Below are 21,695 nucleotides of genomic sequence, written 5' to 3'. Positions count from 1 at the left end.
GCAGGACGGGAGGGAGGAGGCGGCCCCGCGCGGCGGCCCGGCGAGGGGATTCCGAGTTGCCAGCTACTACTCGGGCCGCGGAAGTCCGGGGGAGGGGGGCTCTGGGGGGAGCGGCCCCGCCTCTGCACCCACGGGGCCTCCGCCTCCACTGCGAGGTCCGTGGGGGCTCGGGATTCATCCAGTCTCCGGACGTCCACCGAGCCCTCGGTGCGCCAAGGCCTGAGGGCACCGCGGGGAACGGAACCACCGGGCCAAGCCGTCGGGGCTCGTCGGGATGTGTCGGGGGCGGGGGGGGGGGGGAGACAGACCAGTGGGGGGCCCCAAATAGCCCAGGTGCCCCGAGCCCGGGTTCACAGAGCACCGGAGGACGCCGGCGCAGCCTAGGGACGCGGGGGGTGGGGGTGGGGGGTGGAGGTGATCCTGGGGGCTTCCAGGTAGAGGTGGTGTGTTGGCTACCCCAGCCGGCCAGGGCTGGGTAGAAGTGCTAGTGGGGCTGGGTGGGGGTGGCGGGCTAGAGTGGAAGAGGAAGCTGCGAAGGTGCAGGGGTGGAAGAAGTGCTTGCAGTTTATCCTGGAAGCCATAGGGGAAAGGAGTGAGGGGCTCATATTTGCTTTGAACCCTTTGGCTCCTCTGTGGAGAGTGGACTGGAGAGGGCAGCGCGAGGCTGGAAGAGCCCTGGTGAGGCTGATGAGATGGAGGCAGTAGGCATGAAGATCACAGATCAAGCTGAGGGCTGTCCGGGACATAGAATGGAAGAAATTGACCAGATTTGGGGATCGCTGGCCACTGAGAGAGAAGGAGGCCTTGGCCCGAGGCTGGAGTCCTGGAGGGGGCTCTGGGATGAGATCACACTTGGAGCAGTGAGCCTGAGGTGGTGGCAGGCCAGGGCAGATAGTGTAATAATCAACAACTAGTGGCCATACTGTGATGGCATAGGAGCCAGGCACTGTACATTCCCCTGATTGTTAATGTCACCTCACAATAAACCTGGTTGTTTGTATTACCCCCATTTTAAGAGAGGAAAACAGAGATCTCGAAGAATGAAAGTTTTGTTCAAGAGCAAATGGTGAGGTTGGATAGAAGGATCCAGACCTGAGGGGGTGGGGGGAGAGGTATGCCACCTAGGGATAGAGTTCCCTAAGGGCTGGCTGGAGTCTCTATAGTCACGGGTCTCCAAGGAGCTGTGGGAGGTGGTATGTTGAGCCAGGATGGTCTTCGGACTGTGGATGAAGACCAAATTAATAGGCTTTGAGGGCTGAAGGTATTCTAGGAAATCTGTGGGAGTTTTGGGGTCTCTGTGTGTCTTTAGAATCTGCTGGCAGCCATGGAATGCTGGCTAGATTGTGGAGATCTGGGGACCCAGTTGGGACTCTGGGTGATGTCCTACAGGGCTGAGTCTGGGGTCTTTAGAGAAGACATGGTTTTCAGGCATCTGGTGAGATCTGAGTGGGGGCCAGGGGGGTTGATTATATAGGCCCTGTCAGTTCTGGGTGCTGGGTGCAGGGGGCAGGTTCTATGGGAGGGTGTCTGCTAGGCTACAGGACCGGGGAGGATCCCTGTTTCTAGTGATGCCTAAGCTTCTGAGAGTTCAGAAAATGCCCTTCATTTGATTTCTCTCCCCTAAGGCAAGTGTTGGGGTTGTGGCAAACCTGCTCAAGCCCCTAAGAATGGGGCAGGTGACAGGGCAGGGCTGAGGTAACAAGCCTCACACAGACCTCCCCATAGCTACTTGACATAGCCCCAAATGTGGACATGGCTCATGGTCATGTCACCTCTTCGGCCTGAGAAACTCAAAGCAATGCCACACATAACACCTCCCACCATACAATGTACTCAGGCTTAGGCATGGGGAACCACCTGGCCCACATTTTGGAACATACTATGTATAGGCCCCTCACATAATACACAGGAAGATGGGGGAAAGGCAGCAGGACCTCACCCTGGAATCAGCCCCAGTCAGACCAGCAGAAGTTGCCACAGCCCCTATATCTGCCTTCCCACTCAGATTGGTCTGGCCACTTCACTTAGAATTTCTTGGCTAGGTTTCCTGAGCAGGGTCCCAGTGACCATGACTTATAGCCTTGTGTTTTGGTGGTCTCTGATCTTGGGATTCAGCCACCTGGATCTTTCTTCCCAGAAGTGTCCCAAGGATGACCCCCCTGGAGAAAATGACTTGAGAAGCAATGGTCACCATCCCAAGGTTTCCAGGTGACCCCCAAGTGAGCAGCAGGCTGGATGGGTCGAGACTAGTCATCTCAGATGTTGTCAGAATGACTTTGAAGGGCCCAGATTCCTTTGGGCAAAGGGGAACATGAGAATACCCTTGGGGGGCTAGGCCACTGAGCTTGTGCTTCTGTGCTTTCACACCTAAACACACCAGCACCCAGAGCAGGGCAAGGCTGGTGTTGGGGACTGCCCCACTACGCCCCCCCCCCCACTCTCTCTGCTCTCTGGGGCTTCACAAAATATTGTCCTTAGGACCCTGGCATTTGGACTGCCAGACCCATTCTTTTCTTTTTCTTTCTTTCTTTCTTTCTTTCTTTCTTTCTTTCTTTCTTTCTTTCTTTCTTTCTTTCTTTTCTTTCTTTCTTTTCTTTCTTTCTTTCTCTTTCTTCTTTCTTTCTTTTTTTCTTTTTTTTAAGATTTTACTTATTTATTCATGACAGACACAGAGAGAGAGGCAGAGACACAGGCAGAGGGCGAAGCAGGGTCCTGAAGCAGGATCTGTGCAGGGAGCCCATGCAGGACTCCATCCTGGGACTCCAGATCATGCCCTGAGCCTAAGGCAGATGCTTAACTTCTGAGCCACCCAGGGATCCCGACCAGACCCATCCTATTAGGGCTGGTGAGTTTGCAACCAGACATGCTGGAGCAGAGCAGGGGGCTAGAGCTATTTAAATTTTCTAGGGCAGAAAGATTCTCAGGACCCCGGTCACAAAACTGCTCTGACAGGTCACCTCCCACCCCCGGGAGACCTTTGATCCTTCGGGGACTTCAGGTAGGGTGCCTCGTGAGAGGAGAGGCCGGCTATTCTCCCTGAGGTTAGACTTCTCAGGGGAGGGGCGCGGTTCTCCTCATCCTATCCTACCGAATCCATTCTCTGAATTCTGCCAGAGGCCTCCTAAAAAGAGGAAACGCGAGGGGGCTAAGGAACTCTCTAGAACCCCCAGCCCTGCCCAAGAGGAATGGATAGAAGAGCATGGGTGCTGATGGGGGAGATGGTGGCAAAAAGGGCGTTTGCTGGAAGCGGGAATATGGGATCTTCATAATCATGAAGGGTCTTCCCAGTAAAGGCAGCACCGGGAGGAGGGGACCACGGGGCACCGACCGACGACCCTGCCCCTCCCCCACGAATCAAGAAACCAGGCAGAGAGGCTCTGGGGGCTGCTTTTATGGGGACGACCTGACAGAGGGCATGGTCCGTACAAAACCGGGAACAATACATACATATATATATTATGTACAGAGACGCAGTCCTGCGGGGGGGCGGGGAGGGGCGGTGCCGGCCGAGAAACCGGAAGCGCTCCGAACCCCCGCCCCCTGGCCCCGCCCCCTCCATCTGCCGCGGCGACGGGGGTGAAGCGCGTGGGCCCGGGCACCGAGACAGCCAGCTCTTTGAGGGGTAGGGGCACGTCTGGGGGTGGGAGGGGGGCGCCCGAGAAATACTGATCGATGGCGTGGTCTATTTACAGGGGACGAGAAGCCCAAACAGATGTGATGGGAGTTGTCTGTTTTTAAAAACTGAACAAAAATCCAGTCTGGGGCAGGGGCAGTAGGAAGAGGCAAAATGAGAGATGGATCCTGAAAGGGGAGGGGACCTGGGGGGGGGTCTCACCTCCCTTGGTCCAAGCCCCAATTTGGGGTTAAAGTGGGGGAAACGGAGCAGATTTCACTTAGGAAGCAGGCTGCCAGCAGGGCAGCCCTGGTCTCCAGAAAGATGAGTAGTAGTAAAATTTTGCCCTCCAGTCAAAACCTGTGGGTGTGGGCGGAGTGAGGCTGAATTTGCGATGTTAGTACAAGGCTTCCAGGTGTGGCCCTGGGCAGGGCAGGGCCTGGCTCTCTGGTGGGAAATGTTCCCCTTGCCTAAGACCAGGGGCTCTGCAGCCAGGCCCCCAAAGCTGACCTCTCCTCCCTGGCATTCCCAGTCTTGGCCAGGAAACCTGGAGCCCTGAGAAGCCACAGAACTGTTCCAGGAGGAGGTTATGGCTATTTGGCACCTGGGGGTGGGGAGGCACAAGGAAAAATTGAGGGCTGCTGCCCTAGGAAAGGGGGAGCTGGGGACCAGGTGTCCTGGACTCTCCCCTTCTCCCGAAGGATGCATGAGAAATCAGTGCAGGGCCAGGCCCAGCCTCCAGGCTCAGGGGTGAACTCTGTCCCTCCTGGGTGGGGGGACCGGGATGGGTGGAGGTGTGGAGGCAACCCCTCCCAGCAGGAGGGTCAGAATGCAACAGAGACAGCACAATGATGGGGGACAGGGAAAGGGCCAAGAAGGTAGAGAATCTCAAGTCAAGAGGCCCAGGGCCCACCTAGGAGCCCCATGGGCAGGGAGCAGCCTCCAGGTGGTGAGATGCTGGGAGAGCCCCCAGCCCCATTCCAGTCCAGAGACAAAGGCTGGAGGTTGATTGTAAAGTCTGGCAGTATGGTCTGCAGGTCCTTGTGTCCATCTACCACCCAGGCCAACCCTCGGCATTCCTTGGCCTTTGTGCCTTAGCCCCATTGGGCAAGAAGGAGGCCATCCTTCCAGCCACCTCTGTCTGCCCAGGCCCTCTGGTCCCTGAAGCTGGGGGAGGTGGGGCAGAGGGTGGGGGAGTCGGGGCACCTGTCCCCAGGCTGGTAGGGGGCGGGGGGGGGGGAGTATTGAGGACAGGGGAGGGAGGACAATGGGAGGGGATTAATTATTGTCCGGTCAAGGAATGATTCCTGTTAAGTAGAATTGGAATTCCTCAGTGTTTGCAGGTTTCCTTCCAGTTCTGAGATCTGGCAAACAAAAGGGAGAGGGGGTCAGGCCTGGAGACCAGGATGGGCCCTGCCCCTTCTGATCCCCTAGTGGGGACATGACCCTGAGCCAGCAGCATGACTCTCCTTCTCTCCCTCCAGAATCCACAGAGGGGTGCTAGAGGGGGGGATCACCTGCTGCCCCCTCCGTACACCCCGGTCTTACCTTGTCCAGGAGCTTATCCATCTCCTCCTTCCTAGCCAGCTCCGACTCTTCCAGAACCCGGCGCTGTGCGGTCTCCTTTTTCAGGAACTCGATCTCCCTAGGGATTGGCAGGGGACAGAAAAGACCGTGGATAAGGGTGTGTAGTCTGATTCTCATCTAAGGGGTCTCGGGTCCTCAGCCCTGTCCTTAGCCCCACCTGGGCAGCTCTGTTCCTCTCCCTTAGGCCTGGAGGCCCCAAGGCTTTTGGGGCCTGACTGCTGGCTCTGGAGCCCAGTCATTCTGGGCCCAGTACCCCCATTGTGGGGCCCTCCCGACTTTTGTGCTCCCTGCCTCCCGACTCAGCAGGGGTGGGAAGAGGCTGCCAATAATGGCCTCTCAGCCGGTCTTCCCTGAGCCAGGCCCCCTGGCTCCCAAGCCCCTGGCCACGTACTTCTGCTGGTAGTCCTTGATGAGGCGTTTGGCCTTGCTGTACTTGCGCTCCAGAGCCTGGTACTGGGCCTGGGTCTCCCGCAGGTGCTCATCCACAGCCTGGCACAGGCTCTGGGCCTCGCCCCAGTAGCCCTCCAGTTTCTCCATGCGCTCCTTGTTCTCCTCCACGCTCTGCTCCAGCTGGGCCTTCTCCACCCGCCACCGCCCCTTCTCCTGCTCTAGGCTCTGCAGCTGAGGGAGGAAGGGTCAGCTGGGATTGCAGGGGGCCGCAGGGAGCTGAGAAGCACCCCCATCCTGGCACCAGAGCCAGTGTCTGGATGGCTGCTGCATTGTGGAGCCCATGGCCCGCCAACTACTCACTCTCCTTGGCTGAGCCTGAGAACTCAAAGCTGGAGAGGGAAGAAGTGGGGGCTCAGCCTCAGAGCCCTCAGCCAGCCCCCCCACCCCCCCGCCACTGTATTGCGCTCCCATCAGGCAAGAGACCAGGTCAGTCACTGACTAACTCTGTGACCCCAGGCAAGGTGACTTCTGTCTTAAGCCTCAGCCCTCACATCTGTGAAAGGAGACTGACCCCTGGCAGGCTTATGGGACTACAGTAAGATGGCAGGTGTGAAAGAGTAGGCCAGGTGACGGTCACCATCGCCCTCTGGCCCTGCTGTGCCTCTGGGCCTGCTGACCAAGCCCTGGTTCTGTGGCCTCCTAAGCAATCCTGGCTCCTCTCTCACCTTGTCTCCCAGCTCCCCACAGGCACCCCGCCCCAAACCCAACCCCACCCACACAGACCTATGCCTCTTTTTCAGGACCTCACTGCTGTGACTTCACTGCTGCACCAGAGCTCAGCTTCAAGCCCCTGCCTGCCCCACCAACCTCGTTGTCTGCAACACCACTTGCTATCTGTCTTCCGGCACAGAGGCCTGCCCGCAGATCCTCAGACTTGCCACAGGGCCTTTGCCCATGCACTTCCCTCTGCCTGGAATGTCCCTACCTCCTCCCCACCTTGCCCATTATTTCCCACTAGCTCACCCTTCAGCTCTCTGCTCAGTGTATCACTTCCCCAGAGAAGTCTCCTGTGATTCCCTCCAGCAGCATCCCCTCGAGCACAAACACACCCTGGCTGGATCAGACTCCCTGCTGCACCACTCTGGGAGCTCAGCAAGCCTGCACTCTCCTGCAGAGCACCATGTCGGTTGGTAACAGTATGGATGGACATCAGTGTGCACACTAAGCTCCACAAGGGCGGCAGTCAAATCTGCTGCTGTCCCCCGCAGGGATTGGAACAGACTGGGGCACTCAGAAGGTACCCTATAGGTGTTTACAGTTGAAAGCATGAACAGATCTTTGACTCGCCCCTCCTTCCTGCTCTGCATCCACCCAGGATCATCTCGACCGCAGAAATGCAGCTCCAACCCACCCTTCCAATCCATACCCTCTGCCTGCAATGTGGGCAGCCCTGGCCACCATTCCCTCCAGGACACCACTAGGGCCTCCAAATCCTCCCCACCCTCATGTCCTACCAACTCGTAGGCAGCAACCTTTGCCCCTGGTGAGCCCCATGTGGCCACAGGACCAAGGCCAGAGTCTTTAGTGGGTTGGTTCCCCTGCCAGCCTCAGCCTTCACCAAAAGGCCAGCTCAGCCTCCCACCTCGTCCCCACAGGAATGGCTGCCAGTCAGTGGGCCTCCTCCGAGCTCAGCCTCTCTTCCCTGGGTGGTGCCCTTCCTTTGCCTCAGTCACCTGCCTGCCCCACAAGGCTCAGCTGTGACCTCTCCTCTCTCCATGTATGGTGGATGTACCATGGCTGCATGGCCCCCATGCGCCCCTCTCTCCCTACCACATTGGAAGCCCCATGGGAATTGGGACTCCTAATGTCCAGGCTCAGCTGGGGGCCCAATGCAGACTTTTAATATGAAGTCTGTGCAGGCTGAGTATGTTGGCACCCAATGTGCTTTGAGTAGGTGTCAGTGCGTAGTACATATGCGTGTTTGTGTATGTCATGTGTGTCACCATCTGGGAGCGCCAGCATCAGCCCCTCAGTGAGAATGCACATGTCCTGTGACACTCCTCCTGAGAGATGGCTGTGCCTGTCTATATTGCAGCAGACAAATGTAGAGTCTACATATCTAGGCTAAAGCACCTGGGTATAATGTCAGGTGAAGACTGAGTCCTGTGTCTCGAGGTCCACATAGAGTGGGCATCTCCAGAGATCTTGGTGAGCAGGCCTGGGGGTGGTACGTGCCTCAGGTGCAGGCTGGCATGAGTCAGTGTGTGTATCTCTGAGTAGTTTGCATTTATTGCTGGGCCTGTTTGTAGAGGATAGGTATGAGACAGAAGAAATGTGAAGACCTCTAGAGTGACTTGGTGTGTCAGTATAGTAGCTAATGACTTGACTTTTTACTCCGTACTTTTTATGAGCCAGGCACTGTGCTAAGGATTTTATATGCCTTCTCTCATTTAATCCTCACAATGGAACATACAGCATTGGCACTATTATCATCCCATCCCATAGGGGAGGAGACTGAGGCACAGAGCAGCAAGTGGATGGTGGCACACAGGAGTCCACAGCTCAAGCTTTTAACACTCCTCTCCCTTGCCTCAGAGCAGCTTGTTCTGTATCTGCCTGTGGGTGACCTATGAGCGTCAGTGTAAGCAGTTGTGAGGGTGGAGGGGTCATCCCCCCAGCCTTCCGGTCGCCCCCTCCCTCTGCCACATTCTTACCTTTCTTTTTAGCTGCTGGATCTCTGCCTCAGTCACAGCATGCTTGATCTGGAGCTGGGGTGGGGCAGAGAGGCAGGCGCTCAGCTCCAGCTGGAGTAGGCAGTGCTTCAGGGCAGGATAATGGCCTGCCTCTGCCCTCCACCACTTTAGGGACCCCCTCTTCCCACCTCCTTGAACTTGTGCACCAGCTTCTCAGGCTCCATGTCCACAGGGGACAAGGCATCCTCGTTTTCTGCCAGCTCAAACACCTCGATGGCCATCTCGCCACCCGGGAACGTGGGGCTCAGCTCCTCATCCTCGTCGGTGGCATATTCTCCTGTCTGTGAAGAGAGCAAGGAAGCTGAGCACCCTGCCCACCTCAGCCTCCCTGGGCTCTGATGAACAGGACTTGGACTGGCAACTGTCTGTCCCTGTCAGTCTGGGAGCTACCCAGAGCTGTGGGTCACGCCTCCCCCATCAGGCTGGGGTCACACTGTGGCATAGTCTGCATCTTCACCCAACAGCCTGGGGAGTCCCCAGAAGGCATAGGTAGTTCCTCCCGGAGACTGAGACCCCTGAAGAAACAGCCTATGCTTTTCCCCTCACACCACAGGTCCCTTGAGGTCTGAAGCAGGCTCATTCCTCAGATTAGGCCCCCTGGGGGTAGAACTATGTCTTCCCCTCAGAGTGGGGACTCTGAGCCAACTGAAGGTGAGCAGGAAGGCTCTGTGAAGACAGAGTGTTACTCCTCCATCACACTAAGGGTTCTCTGAAGGAAGGGTCTGTATCTCCTCCATCACTCTGGGGCTCCCCCAGGATAGGGAATGGTGTCCTGGCCTCCCTCAGGAGACCTGGGAAAGCAGCAGAGGCACAGGATGGGTGTAATGCTCCGTCCAGCCACCAGGGGGCGATGATGCGGCCGGCCAGGCCCGGTGTCCCTACCTCCTCATCATCTTCCCCGTATTGGGCGTATCTCTGCTCCATCATCTCCCGCTGCCATCGCTCCTGTTCCAGGGTCTGCTGAATTAGCTGGGCCACCTCGCTCTGCTCGCCTGGCCGCTCCCGGCCAATCATAAACCTGCAGGAGCAATAGCGTCATCCACCCTGCCTCTGTCTTCAACTGGGTGATAGCATCATCCTCTAGGCTGGTGCTCCCGTCTCCACACCCAGACCCTCCCAAGGGAGGTGAAATGAGATGGCTGAGTCCAGAGGCTGTGGGGTGTTAATAATGAATGGGGGAACTGGGGGCCCTTACTGGGTTTCTTTCCTGGGACAGCCAGAAGGCCTGCTAACCCTCAAAGCCAGTTGTGGGGGAGGGGTGACGTCAGCCAAACCCCCTGCTGGGCTGCAGGGGACAGCAGTTCAGGAGCTGCCAGGGCAGGGGGCTCTTCCCCCACCAGGGGACAGAAAGCGAGGCTGGGGAATGGCGAACCTGACCCATCCCAGCAGCCTGCTTCGCCATTCCCCTGCCCTGGGGCTGTGCAGGGGTATCTAGCGTAAGCTCCAAGCCCCCAGGCTTCAGGAAGGGGCGGGATGATGGTGAGTGGAGATTAGGATGGAGAGGAAATAGTGGAACTTCCAGGCACTAGCCCCTCCTCTCTGTGGCCACCCACATCCTGTTTCTCTCCACCACCCTTTCCTGGGGGCAGTGCCCCTTTTGGAGAGGTCAGGGAGTGGTCCCTGAATATTGTGCCAGAGAGAGACATAAGGAGCTTCTAACCCAGTTCCCTTAATTGACAGGCCCTCCCAGGGCCTGAGAGTCCTCCCAGGATTACAGAGCTGGTGAGGAGGGAAGGATGAAGTGCCTGGTGGGGGGACCCCAATTTGGCATTCTCCTTGCACATCTTGGCTCTTCAGTGAGTGAGTCACAGACAGGCAGGGGAAGGAGAATAAATCCAAGAGGCCAGTTTGGAGGCGCAGCAGACCATGGGCCTCAAAGCCTGAGTGCTGGTGGCCAGCAGCATTCAGGGGTTTGGGAGGGGAATGGCGAGCGCTGGGCAGGGCTATGAGCACAGCAATTCCTTCCAGCAGGGAGGCCAAGGAAGCTCCTTTATGAGGTGGGCCACTCAGAACCTTATGTGGGTGTGGGCAGGCAGGCAGAGTGGCGGGATGAGGCCAAATCTCCTGTCTGCTCCCCCTCCCCACCCAGCCCTGCCTGGCCAGTGCTTACCGCACGCGACCCTTGGTGTTCCGGAGCACGGAGGCTGCGAAGCTCTGGGTGACTCCAACCAGACTTGTGCCATCCACCTCGACCAGGAGATCATTCACTTGGATCCTGGGAGAGGCCACATTGGTTAGGGGGGGCTGTCCCAGGGGAACTGGAGCAGAGGTAGTGGTGGTATCCCCCAATCAGAAACTTGAGGCTCGGTCCCTGCTGGGTCCTGGTACTTTGTCTACTTGTATAAAATGCAGGAGGCCAGAGGGTCAGGGATCGGCCGGACCCACACCGGGCAGTGAGACCCGGCCAAACAAAGCAGACACAGGAAGGACCAAGAGGGGTAGTGAGCACACTTCCTGTGCTAATCACACCCTTGTCCCCTCCTCCATCGACAGCGCGGTGTGATATCCACAGAGTTCGTTACCACCATGCACTCCAGCAAAGGCCCAAAGCATAGGTAACACACAGTCCTCTTACGTGTCCATTTCTACAGACTCAGGTCTGCAGATTTTCTCCCAAATGCCGAGACCCACATAGCATACTCCTGTGCCCACTGCACCCCGATATGGGTGCACAGCCCCTACCACATCTAGATGAGGCACCAGAAGCCCCGGCTCTCCACAGTAGGAGATAGATGGGGTTGGGTTAGCCTGGCCTGCCGACAGGACCCTTGGCCACCTCCTTCCTCCACTGCCACTTCCCTGCAAGCTCCAGGCCTTCTCTTAGGGCTCCTCTGCGGAAATGGAGGAAATAGCCTATTGTGAGCAGCTCACCCGCCCCCCCCCCACATGCCCCGCATGCGGCTACTCTCTCACGTGGGCACACACCCCCCCACGCTGCCACCGGGTGACCACAGGAACAGCTCTGGAAGTCCAAATTGGGGGAGGGGCAGTAAGTGAAAGAGCAGGGGTGTCACCTTCCTTTTGTCCATCTCACACGCCACCTGGGCCACAGCAGGCAAAAGCACCCTGAGGGAGGCAACCCAAGCTCTACAAGCATGACCCCAAAGTCACCAAGCCCCTACAGGGATACCAACTCATCTCAGTCACATGGAGGGAGTCTGGGTTTGAAGGTGCCACCACAAGGCACCCCTGATACCACTTCAAACAACCCTGGGGATGCCCGAAGCCCTTTCCCACTTCCCCTCTGTGATAGACACAGTGGAGTGGTCCACATTGGGGTCATCAGGCTCTCCAGGGCTCCAGGAGGTCCTCCCAACCCTTCTGACCCCTTCAGCCTCAGGTGCCAAACATAGGTACACATGCTCACACGTTCACACACACAAGTAGCAGCCCCCTCCCCAGGCACACCACACACCTGGGTCCCCCTTGCTCTCTATGCTCCAGCCACACCTGCCTGCTTTCCGTCCTCTTCCTGGAACCTTTTGCACATCCTACTCCCTCAGCCTGACTACTGCTCATCCTCAGGTCTTAGTTCCACTGTCACTTCCTCCAGGAAGCCCTCCCTGCTATCCAGAAAGAGCAAATCCTGCTTCTGATGCCTTCACGGCACCCTGTACTTTTCCCACATTTTTTTTTCCCGACATTTTTTGTGTGTCCACTTGGATGTCTGCCTGCTTCACCACAGCCTGTGCTTCCCAAGGGCAAGGGAAGTCCTCACTGACTCCCCAGGGCCTGGCTCCAGCCCCACCACAGAGCCAGGGATTCGATATTTGCCGAGTGAGAAAAACAAAAAGCTCACATGTATCCACCAGGAACTGAGACTCCGTGTCTGTGTTCTCCCCACCACAGCCCAACACACACTTGAAACCAGGACTTATGATGCCTCCACACAGCCCCCCTCCTCACCCTGCAAAGGATGTAAGTGCCATGAGGACAGGGGGCTCACTCAGTTTGTTTACTGCTGTCCTCCCTGGACTGGCACCTCCATCAACACCTGAGCCCTGCAGTGGCCTGGCCTGGCTCAGTGGCCTGGCTGGCAGCTGGCTGCTGTGGGGAAGGGGAGCTGGTACCTGCCATCCCGGTGGGCTGCACCACCCTCGGTCACCGTCTTCACAAAGATGCCCAGCTTCTCGAGGCCCATGTCGGCTCCAGCCCCCATGCCAATGATGCTGATGCCCAGGCCTTCGGAGTCTGTGGAGCAGAAAGTCATGAGAGGCTGGTGTTGGGAGGTAGAGGTGAGGTGTTCTGGCCAGGGCTTGTGGGGGACAGAGTAAGAGACACCCCCTGACCCCCTACCTCACCCCAGGGCCCACCCGACCTCAAACAGCAGTCCCCATGCTTAGGGGATGTCCACAACTGGGGAAGGGACACCATCCTGTCCACCCCCTCTTTGCCAAGCCAATTAGGAAGCTCTTGGGTCACCCCCTGCCCTTTGCTCCCCCCAAGAACCAATGAGCCGCAGGACACACTGAAGGTGGAACCAGGAGGGTGGGCGGGCCAGAGACTGCCTACACGCAGATGAGGGGTGCGGAGGGATGGGACGGTGTGGGGGTAGCCATGATGGGGTTGGTCTTCTCTACGCACGCTCATCCATACTCACGGCCTCAATGACCGAAGACCTCCTGCTCTTCTCTCCACAGCTGTCCCCTCCTGTCTCACGAACCTCTGACATCCAAACTCTTATCTTCCCCCACAAACAGGCTCTTCCCGTCTGCCACTCCCTCATGGGGCCTGGAAGTCACCTGGATTCCTCCCTCCCCCTCATGGTCTCAGCCAGAGCCAAATAACCACCAGATCCTGCAGATTCTACCTCCAAGGACCTCTCAGGTATACCCACTTCCCCCATAGCCATCATCTTGTCCACACCACTGTGGTCTCTCGCCATCCACTTAGGACCCTTCTCCCCACAGCACAGCCTGATGTGGTCTTTCTAGAATATGTTTCCCACGCCTTACCAGTTTCCCGTCCATCTTAGAAAAAAGGCAGTGTCCTCCACATAGTCTACAAGGCCCTGCATACTCATCTTGTCCTCGTGATCAAAATCTAGCCAAGCCTCCTCTCTCTTTCCCACATACTCCCCAAAATTCCCATCTTCAGAGCTCAACGCAAGTGCAAGCATTATTTCCTTGGGGACCCCACTGACCTGAGTCTGCATGTTGTGGCGGCCTCTCCCGTCCCTGCCCAGCACCTACTATAGCATGTAAGGACACAGTTAGCGGGCATTGGTGACTGCTCTGTCACCACCAGGCCCCAACAGAGCCCGGGACCCTGCCCACGGGGCCCTGGGGACTGGGCACCTAAAGGGGCAGAGTGTGGGCCGGCGGGGGGCGGTGGGAGGAGCTCTGGCTGCTGGAGTCCCTGTGGCTGGGGGCAGTGGCCTCAGGGGCCCAGGGTGGAGCTGGCGCCAGAGAGGAGATTCCCCCACGCTCTGTGGCCTGGCCCTGGGCCTCTCACCCTTCTCCAGCTCTACAGGGAACAGCTCCAGCCTCTCCACCCGTTTCTCCAGCTCATACTCAGCCGAGGCGGCCATGGGGTCCACGTCCTCGTTGCGCCGGTCGTAGTCTTCGTTGGAGTAGGTACTGAACACCTGCAGAGGGGCCGCTAGTCAGAGGGCAGGGGTGGAGCTGGTGCCCAGAGGCCACTGAGGCAGGCAGGTGCCCATTGGCGATCCTCTCCTGCTTGGGCCTCCCCCAGCCCCAGCATGACCCCAGCTGGAATGGCAGGCCCTTCTGGGGCTCCAGCGCATGGGGCAACAGAGAAAGGGATGCGGTTGCCCCAACCACACCATTACTTTCTTCCGCAGCCCCTACTGGCTTGAGCATGGCTGCTGGAGGAAGGAAAGATGGGCAATGCCCCAGAAAGCAGCAGACTCAGGAAGCCGGGTCTCTAGGTCGGGGACAGACCAACAGACCGGGACACAGAGAAACATGAGGACCCAGAGAGCCAGACGGGGCGGACACAGACGGCAGAAGAGTGGAAAGAACAGGCTGAGCAGGAGCAGAGGCGCAAAGGAGGAGGGAGGAGGAGGGGAGGAAGAATGGAGAAGATCCTGGAGGATGCCAGATGGGGAGAGAGGGGGGAACGGGTGTGAGACGCAGGGACAGGGGAGGGAGGAGGAGAGGGAGGAACAGAGGAAGATAGAGGGGCACCCAGGACCCAGCTGACCTGAACCTAAAGTTGAGGCCAGGGTGGGGGAGGGAAGCAGGAAGGATCTGTTCCGCCCCCATGGAAAAAGGGCAGCCCCCCCCACTCGAGGTGCCCCTCAGGTGGCAGGAGGTGGGTGGAGGGGAACGCCAGGCCCCTGTGGCTTTGCCTGCGTGCCCAGGCCTCAGTTTCCCTCCAGAGAAGCAGTGCTGAGGTGTGCCCCTTGTCCCCAATGCACTAGAAGGCCCTGATAAGAGCAAGGAGCTCAAGGAGCAGCAGTCTCAACACTGTCCCCAGTGAACCCAGCCTACATGGGGCCCCAAGGCCTACCTGTTGTCCCCTGTGCCCCTCTGCTGTTTCCTTCCTATGTCTCCCAGTGAGAAGGGGAATTCCAACCCTCCTCCAGAGAACAGAGAAGCTAGGACAGGGGCTCTGTGGGAGGGCCTCACTCTGGGTCCAGGTGGGGGTACCCCCAGTGGGAGGTTAATGAGCACCATTTGGGGTACCATGACACGTTCATGCTTCATTGCCTGCAGCGACAGGTTGGCACCACTTGGAGCCAAGCGGGGGCCGGGAAGGGTGGGAGCAGCTCTGGGCCAGAGGCCTGCGCAGCTGGAGTGGAGCACCGTGTCCCCTGAGGCCCCTGCCAGGGCCCCCTCTCTTCCAGGAGCAGGTCCATGGGCACCCTGGCAGGCAGCAGACTTTTGTCCCAGCCTTTGTTTGGGCTCACTCAGTGTCACTCCCCACCAGAGCCTCACTCCCAAGGTGGGATTTCATAGGATGAGAAGTGCAGCTGGGAGGTCCCTCAATGTCACTACATCAGAGAAATCCAAGCTCTGGCCCTTAAAGCTCATCGTTAGTCCTGCAGCGGTCAGACTGTCCTTCTGACATCTGGCAATTGGCCCTCAAGCCCCCTGGAGGGATGGGCCACCCAGTCTGTACATAGGATAAGATGCGAGGTCTGCTGCCAAGGTCAGGGCAGGATGAGACTGCACCCAGCTGGGCCCTGGGGAATGGGTCACCTGTGACTGTCCCCATTGCACTCATGCCTGGGGCCTGGCAAATCGGCTCTGGCCCACTTTTGCATCTGAGTCCCCTGACCCTCACCCTCTGCTCCAGCAGACCGGGTCCCTGCAACCCTCAGTCTGGTGGTGGTCTGGATCAACCAAAGCAAGCCCTCCCCGATGTGATGCGTGTGCATGAGCAAGCCAATACACTGTGACCTCCAAAACACTCTCCCAGCCTGTCCTGGGCTTTGCCCTCTCCTCTCTTATTAGCCGCTCAAATCCTGCCCCCTGCAGGAAACCCAGGCCTCAGGCTCAGAGGCCCAGACTGCCCCTAACATTGCCCACCAGAATGTGCCCAGCCCATTAGAGGGTTGGGCCCAGTCCCCTGCCCCAAGTGACAATGTGGCATTGAGCTCTCTATCCTCAGCAGAAGCCTTCATAAAGGCAACAACTGGGTCATCCACACAAGACCCGGGAGTCAGTGTCAATGCAGGGTGGGGGCAGGGAGGGGGAACAACAAGGACCTGAGGTCCTGGGGCGGGGTGGGGGGGGAGGAAATCCCCAGTAAGGTCAAAAGTCAGACACACCAAGGAGGCACCACATACCACTGGCTCCCACAGTCCTGTGAGCAACAGTCACCAGGGAGTCGGGGAGCACTGCTCCAAATCATGCGCTATTTTTTACCCAAAAATCAGGGTAAGGTGTCAAATATAGACAGTCAGAGGCCTAGGACTGAAAGACTAAACTCCATCTCTGAGGGGATCAGGCAGCTCAGAGAACTGATGAAGGGGGGGTGGGGGTCCTGACTCCCTCAGTGGTCCCCACCTCCTCCCCAGGTCCCAAGAAACACCCTCATCCTCTATCCAGGATCCCATAGCTCTCAGGACAGGGAGGCCAGAGGAAAGACTTGTAAGGTCGCAGCCTCAGAAGGGGGAGGGCTGGCCTGGGAGTAGCACCTTTCAGGCCTCAGCTGGGGTGAGAGGTGGGAGAGGGGCCACTGATATTCTAGGAGGGCTGGGAGGAAACATGGGCAGCCTCAGAGTCCAGGACCAGTTACAGAAACTTTGAGCAAAGAGATGAGGGCTTGGCTCTGGAGGGGTAAAGACAGGGTCCAGGCCCTGGACAGCCCCCTGCAGTGGATCTAGTGCTGGGCACAGCTGAGCCTGAGAATAGGGCCAGCTAGGCTGCATGTGCCAGCCAAGACTGGAGTGGCAGGAAGGGAGGAGGTGACCAAGGGCTCTTAATTCTTCCCGGGGATGTCCCCACCACTCCCGTTGGCACTGTTCTGAGGATCTCAGGGCACTGGCACCAGCCACAAACCAATCACAAGCGTGGTGGCAGGGATGGGGGTGCTGAAGGGCAGCTCCCATCCCTCTTTCAGGGCACCCGGAGAATGTGGCAAGAGGGCTTGGGGTTTGCCAAGGCCATGGGAGTGTGCCCTACCCAGCAGCCAAGAGCAAAGACATGTGGGCAGCTGCCAGGGCCCTGGGGGCTTTCCCAGCTCCCACCCCCTCTCTTCGGTGTCCCGCCCAAGGCCCAGCCCCCTCACGGGCCAGGCCAGGCACCTGCTCCCTGCCCAACACCTCCACCTCCCCAGCTGGCCCAGCACAGACCCCAGGGAACAGGGCCCCAGCGCCAGACTAGGCCTTTCCCCCCACCCTGAGTCACATGGCCCCAGCCTAGCTCACCCTCAAAGACCTGCTTCCCTCTTTCACTTCTGCAAACTTTGGGGTGGGGGCTACAGACAGGATGCAGGAGGACTGTGGTCCCCTACACCTCACCTTCTTTTAGGAAGTTCTTGGCTTCTCCCTCCTCTCTAGGGGGAGTGCAGGGGGGTGTTTCTAAGCTCTTGGTCCTCTCCCGCCCAGTGGGGTCAGGAGCAAAGTGGGGAGGGTCTCCTGAGGACACACACACACAGACACACACTTCCCACCACCCAAGCCCCCAAGAGCCTCGGGCGGCCTCTGGGAGGAAGAGTGCCTGGGAGAGGAAGGGGAAGCAGGTGTCCCAGGATGCAGGTGCGGCCGAGCCAGGGCGGCCAGGGCAGCCAGGGCAGCCAGGGCGAGGCTGCAGGCAGAGGAACCTGAGGGCAGGTCGGGGCAGGCCGCCCTCTGACAAACAGCTGGAAGTCCCCCACGCCCCCCTCCGGGTGGTAACTTCTGGGAAGGGGGCTGGGTGGCAGGGGCTGACTCAGCCTGCCAAACCCGGCTGGCGGGCGGGCTGGCGAGGCGGGGGCGAGGCGTGCACGTGGCAGGGGCGGCGCGGGGGCGGGGGCGGGGGCGCGGGCGGGGAGGGGGCTCACTCACTTGGATGGGCGCCGTGCTGAAATGGATCTTCCGGCTCGGGGCCGGGTCCTCTTCTTCCGAGAGCCCCGGGATCTCCACGCACCCCGACTCGGGCTCATAGGGGGGCTCGCCGTCCTCCTCGTCCTCCTCGTCGTCCTCCTCCAGGGCGCTGCCCCCGGAGTCCTCCCCCAGCCCGCTGTAGGCGCTCACGTCCACCAAGTCCGCCTCCGAGAAGTCCTCCTTCTTGGACTCATCCGCCTCCTCAGGGGCCACGTCCGGGGCCCGGCCGTCGCCCAGCGCTCTTTCGGGCGCCGCCACGGTGGCCGCGGCCTCCTCGGGGCCCGCCTGGGCCTTCTGCGGCTCCTCGGGCGCGGGGCTGGCAGTGGTTGCCAAGGCGCTGCCATTCTCTAGGGCCGCGTGGACCGTCACCTCCGCCTGAATCACCTCCCCGGGCGCCGCCTCGGCCTCCGACTCCCCGCTCTCCTCCACCTCCACCGGCTTGATCTTGCGCACCTCCCGGGGCTTGGGGGGCGGCCGGGCAGGGGCCACCCGGTGCTGCGGAGGCTGCTGCCCGCCGGGGCCGGGGCCGGGGCCGGGGCCGGGGCCGGGGCCGCGCTCCTTGTCGGCCGGCGCATCCCCCGACGGGGCGGGCGGCGGCGGCGGCGGCGGCTGGAACACGCGGGACCGCCTGCTGACCAGCTTCGAGCCGGCGTGCGGGGCCCCGGCGGCCGCGGCCCTGGGCAGCGCCGGGCCGCGGTGCAGGCCGGTCCTCGAGTCGGCCTTCTCGAAGACGGCGCTGAGCTGGCTGACCGTCGGCGACACGGCGTCGGCGTCCAGCTTGTCCAGCGCCTCGGTGCTGCCGTTGAAGCGCACCACGACGTCCAGCTTCCGGTCCTGCAGGCCGGCGCGCTCCTGCCTCAGCAGCCGCCGCGCCGCGGCCTCCTTGTCGCCGCCCGAGGCCGCCGGGGCGCTCCGCTCGAACAGCTTCCGCGTCTCCTGCAGCCGGGACGGCGGGTGCGGCGGCGGCGCGGGCTGCGCCGAGGGCGCGGGCTTGGAGTCGAAGCGGCTCACGCGCTCCGACACGCTGGTGCCCAGCTTGAGCAGGGCGCTGTGGTCCACGTTCTCGTTGAGGCTGCTGGCCCGCGGCAGCGACAGGCGCACGCCGCGCTCGGGCGCCCGCGGGGCCTCGGTGGGGCCCGCGCCGCCGCCCGCCTCGCCCGGCGGCCCCGCCGTCGTGCCCATCTGCAGGAACATACTTTTGATGCGGTGGACGTTGGAGCCATATTTCTTGTGGTGGGCCGCCTTGGGCGCCTCGTCGGGCCCGGGCGCGTCGGGCGGCTTCAGCGCCTGGATGCCCGCCTCGTAGGCGCTGCGGTGCGGGGAGGCGCTCCGGAGGGGACCCCCGGGCCCCCGCGGCTCCGTCTTCATCATGGTGGGGGGAGGCGGGGGCGCATCCCCTCGCTTCCCGCTCCCCCCCTCCGACAGGCGGCTGGCCAAGTCGGGACCACCGCCCCCTCCCCCCGAGAAAAGAAACCCCGGAAGGCCTTTTGTAGGCTCCCCCCAACCAGGCTGCCAAAAACAGTTAACCCCGCTTAAAAAAAAAAAAAAAAAAGGGAAAAAAAATCTCCGAGCGCCCTGTGTGGGTCGCCTCCCCCAATCCAGCTGCCACAGCCACCGGCCCCTCGTTCAGAGCCCGAGCGGCCTGCTGCGGTCGCCCCCACCCAAACGCGACAAGCGGCGGCCGGGGCCGGTGGGACCGCGCGCCCTGCCCGCGAAGCAGCGGCGGAGGCGCCGGCTCACATCGTCCGAGGCGGTGTCAGCGGGGCTGGCAGCCCGGGAGTCCCCCACCCCGGCCGGGGGCCTTGGCTCTCGGGGGGCCCGGCACCCCGGCGCCCATGGCTGCTCGGCCGGCCCGGGCCGCTCCGCCGCCGCCGCCGCGCCACCCTCCCTCCCTCCCTCCCCCCCGCGCCCCGAGCCTCGGTCTTTCTCTGGCTCTGCCCGAGCGGCGGCTGCCCGACACCGAGCGGCTGCCCTTCTCGCCGCCGCCGCTGGGGGACTGGCACCTCTGGGTCCTAAAGGGATCGGATTTCCGGGGCTGGAGTCTGTGAGCCCTCCCCTTCCCCTCCTCCCGACCGTATCCCCTCCCCTGCCCCTCCCGCTCCGACAGCCTGACGCTGACCCCCGCTCCCGGCCCGTCCTCTTCAGCCCTTCCATCCCAACCTCTGACTGCGGCTTACCCAGACCCACCAAAGTAGGCCCCCACCAAATACTGGGGGAAGCGGTCCAGCCGCAGTGGTCTCACGGGTGGGGGTGGGGGGGGGCTCTTCACCCCAAACGTGAAGGGAGAGTCGTGGGGGCGGGGCACAGGATTATTTCCTTCATGGTCCTTGTAGTTCTCTAGTGTGGTTCAAGACCATCGGCATCAAAATCGCTGGGCACTTTAAACATTTTTTAAATTCAGATTTCTGGGCCCTCCTCCAAACTTTGTGAAGCAGAATCTCAGAGGCCGGCCCAGGAACCTGCATTTTAACAATTTCTTGTGGAGAACCTTTTGCAACCTTCTAAGGTGTGAAAGCTCCGCTCAGTGTTGCTGGCCTTGTGGTGGAGGAGGAAGGAGAACGGAGAAAGGAAATGGTCCTCATACCCCCCAGGTGGCGGCCCGAAGCTGGCCTTTGCCCTTTGGAACCCTGTAATGGGTTGTCCAGTCGCCAGCCCACTCTGCACCCAGGCTGCCAGGGAAGGGGTGGAATCCTTGTCTTCCACCCCTACGGGGGCACTCGCCTCTCAAACAGGGAGGAGGAATTCTGGAGGCCTGGGGCCAGAGTTTCACCAGTGAGAGCTCTGGCTCGGGTGTCGGACTGGAAAGGATCCTGGCCACTGTGTGCAAGTGTGTGTTAGCTAAGGAGGCTGGGGGAAAGCTAGTAGGGACTACCCATCCTCGGTCCTGACAACCCAGGAAGCTACTGTGATGCTCTCCCCAACCCCCATATACACAGCAAGGAGCCTGGGGTTGCCCCCTACCCGTCCCCCACTGCCAGGGCTGGGAGTTGAGGTCCACTCCCTAGGCTGTGACAGGTCCAGATGCGCTACTTCACGCCACAGATCCCAGAAAATGATGAACAGTGTGGACCCTAGGACCCAGAGAACAACTCAGGCACAAAGCCTCCCCCCACTCCCAGCTGCTTCCTGCATCTCAGGCCTTCCTGCGGTCTCTGCCTCCTCCCCCGCCCTCTTCTCTTCCATCCTCTTCCTCTTCTTCCCAATCTCCCACTCTCTCCCCAGCTTGCCTAGAAGGGCTGTTGTAGGGAATCCTCCCACTCCTCCACTGTAGGGGTGTCTGTGGGTTTTGCGGGATGTAAGCCGGTTCGCACGTGCAGAAGAGCGTGGGGGATGGGGTGTGGGAAGCTGCCTGGGAATCCTGAATATTGGGACAGGGAGGGGCCAGGAACCACGGGACTGGATCCCGAGGCTAGGGGGAGAGGGAAGATTTGGGCTCTGAGCAGGGACCGGAAATGAACCCAAACCTCAGGCTTTCCAGTGCCACCTGCCTCTTTGCCCAGTTGCCCAGGACAGTTACCCCTCCCCGATTTTATACTTTGGGATGGGACAGACTGAAGAAGCCATCCTCCACCTCTCTGCCCTTTCTAGAAAACCTTTCAGGAATAAGCTTTGGGACTTGGGTTTCCAAGTTCAAAGTCTGGGACTTGAAACCTGCCTCCACCCCCCACCTCCCCTCAGACCCCCCAACCCCACTGTGGAAGTTGGGGGGAGACTGAAACCTCACCTAGTTGAGGGATGGGAGTTTGGGCATTGTCCCCAGAAGTTCTTGTGTGGACTGGAGGAAGGCGCAGGCCCCTGGGTGTTCTGCCCAGAATCTCCCACACCCTTTAGTGAGTCATCTTAACTGGTCCCAGCC

At 60.1% G+C, this 21,695-nt stretch overlaps 1 protein-coding gene and 1 long non-coding RNA gene across 8 annotated transcripts; one reads left to right on the top strand and one right to left on the bottom strand.

Annotated features, from left to right (window-relative positions):
• Positions 1 to 504: 504 nt before the first annotated feature.
• Positions 505 to 13,932, top strand: LOC144286403 (uncharacterized). Of its 6 annotated transcripts, none has more exons than XR_013354479.1 (5): positions 505 to 860; positions 2,667 to 2,845; positions 6,391 to 6,887; positions 13,044 to 13,170; positions 13,441 to 13,929. It is a non-coding gene; the product is annotated as an uncharacterized LOC144286403 (long non-coding RNA). The 6 variants fall into 6 exon arrangements; XR_013354477.1 differs by lacking the exon at positions 505 to 860 and adding an exon at positions 918 to 1,066; XR_013354475.1 differs by lacking the exons at positions 505 to 860; positions 2,667 to 2,845 and adding an exon at positions 959 to 1,066 and having other exon boundaries at positions 13,441 to 13,928.
• On the bottom strand, positions 3,377 to 19,712 carry PPP1R9B (protein phosphatase 1 regulatory subunit 9B). Of its 2 annotated transcripts, XM_077852804.1 has the most exons (10): positions 17,801 to 19,706; positions 13,798 to 13,930; positions 12,414 to 12,534; positions 10,454 to 10,558; positions 9,226 to 9,361; positions 8,472 to 8,624; positions 8,305 to 8,358; positions 5,592 to 5,821; positions 5,162 to 5,258; positions 3,377 to 4,977 (listed from the first exon to the last, which is right to left on the bottom strand). In XM_077852804.1, exons 1-10 carry the CDS (start codon positions 19,208 to 19,210, stop codon positions 4,924 to 4,926), a joined length of 2,493 nt encoding a protein of 830 aa, XP_077708930.1. In that variant the 5' UTR covers positions 19,211 to 19,706; the 3' UTR covers positions 3,377 to 4,923. The 2 variants fall into 2 exon arrangements, with proteins under 2 accessions (XP_077708930.1, XP_077708931.1); XM_077852805.1 differs by lacking the exons at positions 3,377 to 4,977; positions 5,162 to 5,258; positions 5,592 to 5,821 and adding an exon at positions 6,365 to 6,758 and having other exon boundaries at positions 17,801 to 19,712.
• Positions 19,713 to 21,695: the final 1,983 nt, after the last annotated feature.

Source organism: Canis aureus, chromosome 16, assembly GCF_053574225.1.
Source record: "Canis aureus isolate CA01 chromosome 16, VMU_Caureus_v.1.0, whole genome shotgun sequence".
NCBI classification, from domain to species: Eukaryota; Metazoa; Chordata; class Mammalia; order Carnivora; family Canidae; genus Canis; species Canis aureus.
This window is presented reverse-complemented; position numbering and strand designations above follow the sequence as displayed.